General features: G+C 42.3%; 2 protein-coding genes across 2 annotated transcripts in view; one reads left to right on the forward strand and one right to left on the reverse strand.

Annotated features, from left to right (window-relative positions):
• The window catches only part of LOC124402148 (plexin-A2-like), a 60355-nt gene that overhangs the window by 55291 nt on the left and 64 nt on the right, over positions 1–5000 (reverse strand). The window contains 2 exon segments of the mRNA XM_046874904.1: positions 4484–4560; positions 4723–5000. The exon segment at positions 4723–5000 is cut by the window's right edge and continues 64 nt beyond it. The gene's annotated coding sequence lies outside the window, so the exon portion shown is untranslated.
• The window catches only part of LOC124401972 (extensin-like), a 5780-nt gene continuing 1320 nt past the window's right edge, over positions 541–5000 (forward strand). The window contains exon 1 of the mRNA XM_046874527.1: positions 541–1432. Within this exon, the coding sequence (XP_046730483.1) occupies positions 541–1432 (892 nt within the window). The remainder of the gene's footprint in view (positions 1433–5000) is intronic.

The raw sequence follows: 5000 nt of genomic DNA on the forward strand, positions 1-5000 counted from the left end.
CCTATGAACTTAAAGCTGTACTATAAAGCAGACTGTTTCTATACTGTCACCTCATTCAAATCACAGAACATATATTCATAAATCTACAAATTAGTAATCTGCTCACTTTCTTATCACATCTACAAATCGGGTTATAAATAGCGTATTGCTACTGCATCACAATTAGTACAAAGCTGTAAAAATAAACATGAATTCAGCTAAAATATGTGTTTCCTTTATTGTTCTTTTTCTATCCTTTTGTCTATCTAATCTTCTCCATCTCTCTCTCTTTATCTCTCTCTCTCTTGGGGCTGGAATTAAATCTTTGCTGTCCGAGTCACTGTAACTGAGAGACTGCAGAGAATGTGTGTGTGCGTGTGTGTGTGTGTGTGTGTGTGTGTGTGTGAGAGAGAGGAGATATATATATATATTACATTACCTGGACTGTGATGTATTGTTTTGTCTGGAGGCAGAAAGATTTGATTAGTGGGACAAATTCAGATCTGATGTCAGCCCACTGCCCCACCTAAGACCAGCCCACTGCTGCACCCAACCAACCCAATGCCCCATCCAAACAGCCCACTGCCCCATCAAAAAAAAAAAACACTGCCCCACCCACAACAGCCCACTGCCCCACCCAAAACCCACTGCCCCACCCAAACAGCCCACTTCCCTACCCACAACAGCCCACTGCCCTACCAAACAGCCCACAGCCCTACCCACAACAGCCCACTGCCCTACCAAACAGCCCACAGCCCTACCCACAACAACCCACTGCCCTACCAACATAGCCCACAGCCCTACCCACAACAACCCACTGCCCTACCAACACAGCCCACTGCCCTACCCACAACAGCCCACTGCCCTACCAAACAGCCCACAGCCCTATCCACAACAACCCACTGCCCTACCAACATAGCCCACAGCCCTACCCACAACAGCCCACTGCCCTACCCACAACAACCCACTGCCCTACCAACAGCCCACAGCCCTACCCACAACAACCCACTGCCCTACCAACACAGCCCACTGCCCTACCCACAACAACCCACTGCCCTACCAACACAGCCCACTGCCCTACCCACAACAACCCACTGCCTACCAACACAGCCCACAGCCCTACCCACAACAACCCACTGCCTACCAACACAGCCCACAGCCCTACCCACAACAACCCACTGCCCTACCAACACAGCCCACTGCCCTACCCACAACAACCCACTGCCCTACCAACACAGCCCACTGCCCTACCCACAACAACCCACTGCCCTACCAACACAACCCACTGCCCTACCCACAACAACCCACTGCCCTACCAACACAGCCCACTGCCCTACCCACAACAACCCACTGCCCTACCCACAACAACCCACTGCCCTACCAACACAGCCCACAGCCCTACCCACAACAACCCACTGCCCTACCAAACAGCCCACTGCCCCACCAAAACAGCGTAATAAGCATGCACACACACACACACACACACACACGCACGCACAATAAAACAGATGTTCCCTGATATACCAATTTATCAGCAGTGACATCTTCATTTTCTTTAAAGTAAGATGAAGTATTTAGAGCATGTACAAAGCTGCACGCATCATTCCCTCTTTCTTCCCCTTCATCTCTCTCTCTCTCTCTCTATTTGTATATAATCACGCTGTAGAAATTAGCTAGACAGATTGGGTTATTAATGGAACCTGCCGTTTGGTCTCCTGCTCCAATTACTGTCCTCTAAAGCCAATTAACTATTTCTAATTTTTCAATTAGCATCGATCTCCAGAGCAGACAGATAATAAGAACGAGAATATCCATCTTACGATCACAATTAAAGACAGAACAAAAGAAACAAGAAAGAAAAACTTGGGGCAATATTGGAACGACTGAAGAGACTAAATACTACACTCCTTCCAAATTTATCCTGAGGGGATGCAGATATTTGCACTTGGCTCTACATGACATAGTGCACCTGTTTTTATTTGATATTAAGACACTATGGCATTTTTTTTTACATAAATATTTTATCGTGAAATGTGGGTTTGATCAAGTGATTAGGCTCCAGCAGCCACACCCAATCTTGTGGATCCTGTAGAGCTGCAACTCACCAACAGGTGGCGCTCCCCATCTTCGCCTTTAATCACCATCACTACTGATGGAGTGTTTCATGAAAATTATGACTTTTTTATGGTACACAGAACACTTTCCTTTCACTATAAAAAGTATGTATGTATGTATCTAATATTTACTGGATCTTCTCAGTGAGTCTGATCATAATTTGATTCACTAAAAGAGTCAACTCTTTTTCAGTCTCAAACAATTCACTGTTTAAGGTTCGTTTAGTTTGAGGGATCACTTTTCCAGCCCTATAAAACATTATTTTACCTTCTGCAGACAAAACTACCTCACTTCACTTTGTATTTTATGAAGCTTTTTTTTAATAGTTCTCACATTTTTGCTCCTCCTTCACACTGAGACATAAATCAAATAGTTTAAAAGAGGGTTTTCAAGAAAACATTCAGATAATATCCTGCTGCGATGCTGACAGTGATACATAACTCTCCAAATAGAACACAGATAAAAACTGTATAATGTAAACATGATTCAAAAAGTTGATTCACTTGTAAACAACATGTCACTAATCAGGTTTTTCCCAATTGTCAATTCTATGCAAATTATTGAAGCTGTAAAGAGACAAATCTACAGGACTGTCCTGAATGAACCCTGGGACTGATCCTATGGAGTGCGTGATGCGATGTTTCTTTGGTTCTCCGGCGCAGAACTAATCTAATCTAATCTTACTCCAAAATCCGAGTATGTAACACGAAAATCATACAGCAGAAGTTACCATTTTTATCAGACATTTTAAAAAGCAGATTAGACAAGTAGACAAGAAACAAGAAAGGACGTGTAAAAACGTGAACTCATCCGGTTCTCCTTCTTTTTTATCTTACACATTTTGTTTGTAAAGTTAAATTAATATTCATTAAAAAAAGTCCTGAGGCTTTTTCCTTTCCCTTTCCCCCATTCAGTCCACAAACAAACCATAAACCCAGCAAAGCTCCTAAACCCTAGAGATGCCACGCTCCCGTGGAGAACAGCGTCCTCATTAGTGATGAGGAGCTGTGGGGATTGACTTCAATTCCTCCAGGAAATTACTCCTGAAAAAAAAACATTAGTAGTGATAGAGCATCTCGTTTTTTTTTACAGCTTTTTCATCATTTCAGTGTGTACAACAACGAAACGACAAACACACACTGAGCCAAACACAGCCTCCAAACCCTGAGCAGGGACGGGGGAGTCAAATCCCATAGACACGGCGTGTGTAAACACCGGGTTTTTCTGGATTATTGCGCACACACACACACACACACACACACACACAAACATCTCTCGTTTTACCGGTTCTACACTATATGGCCTACAGTATTGGGACACCTGACTTTTCCAGCCACATGTGCTTTTTTTCCTCCAAACAGTTTCCACAAGGTTGGATGCACACAATTATTTTTTGTACGTCTTTGGATGTTAATGAAATTTCTCCTTCACTTGAACTAGGAGACCAAACCTGTTCCAGAATTACGATGCCCCTGTGCTCAAAGCAAACTCCATGAAGATCTGCTTTCCATGGGTTGGAGTGGAAGATCTAATGCTATGGAGCTCCAACCATATTAAACCTTTGGGATGAGCGTGAACGCTGACTGCATCCCAGACCTCTCACCATCTCTATTTGACTTTACTAACACACTTCTAGCTGAATGAATCCCCACAATATCTAGTGGAACATCTTCCCAGAAGAGTGGAGCTCATTATAACAGAAAACAGGGTCCCAGTGTGGAATGGATGTTCTAAAATCACACACCAGTCTTATGCTTAGGGTTCTACAAACATTTGTCCATGTAATTCAGCTATAGCTATTAAATGTTAATGCAGATGCTTCTGTACTGTTCCTGCACTTGAGTAAATGTACTAAAAGTTCTTGTGTTTGAATGGACTTCAGTGTGATCAGTAAAAGCAGTTCTGTAGGAGAACTCTATGTGAATAATGGATGTATATCCGTGCACCTGAAAGTTATAAAGAGAGAGATATTGAACTGGTTACACACACAGTGAGAGAATCTTTACTCCACACACACTCTTAGCAGAGCCACGGGATGACGCTTGTGCCCTCACCACAGCTTCTTGTTTAACGTAGAGATGTAATGTAGTGGAGTAAAGATATTACATGTTCAAATGGAGTGAAGGAAACGTTTACTTTGATAAAGTACACATACTTCAGTACATTTGAGTAAAAATGCTTCCCTTGTATTTATCACTGATTAAATATAAAAATATACTGAATAAATCTATTTCAGATGATTGACCCTGAATTTGGTGCCAGCAGGAAGAACCAGCTTTCTGCATGAACGGTTCTGGGTGATGGAGGTATTACAGTGTAGAGGAATGATTTCTTAATCCCAGTCAAGCATTACTTAAAAAATGCATTCAATATAAAAGCTGTCACTGACCTCATGTATCCCTTTATAGCCACAGTTTTCCATCTTATAACAGCTACAGCAACATGGCCTCCTGCACTCGAGAAGCTCTAAAATAAAATATAATATATAAGTTGTGAACAAGTATAAGTTGTGAACATCACGTGAAGGCCAGATTTTAATTATTTGCTTTTATTATTTTGAATCTGATTTGCGCAGCATTTGATTCGAAAAAGCCCAAAATCTTATATGAAGATGTTTATGAAAAGGACCTGATGGAACATGTAAGTTGTAAAAGGGAAGAGAAGATTGCGCAGCTTCAGGCATCTCGGTGAAAAGCTCTCTCAGGAGCAAGTCCTGTCCTGCCTAAGAACACATTCCTGACACGAGAAGACGAGAAGTCGAGGAGGGACACGAAAATGCCAGAATGCTAACAACCTGAGAAAAGAGTTACAAACTAAAACTGTAGCAGGAAAATCATGAGATTTCATTCAGAGACACACACAGACACTAACCTGGAGCCTATTAGCGTATATTACTTGTTAGCCAC

This window comes from Silurus meridionalis, chromosome 19 (genome assembly GCF_014805685.1).
Source record: "Silurus meridionalis isolate SWU-2019-XX chromosome 19, ASM1480568v1, whole genome shotgun sequence".
NCBI lineage: Eukaryota > Metazoa > Chordata > Actinopteri > Siluriformes > Siluridae > Silurus > Silurus meridionalis.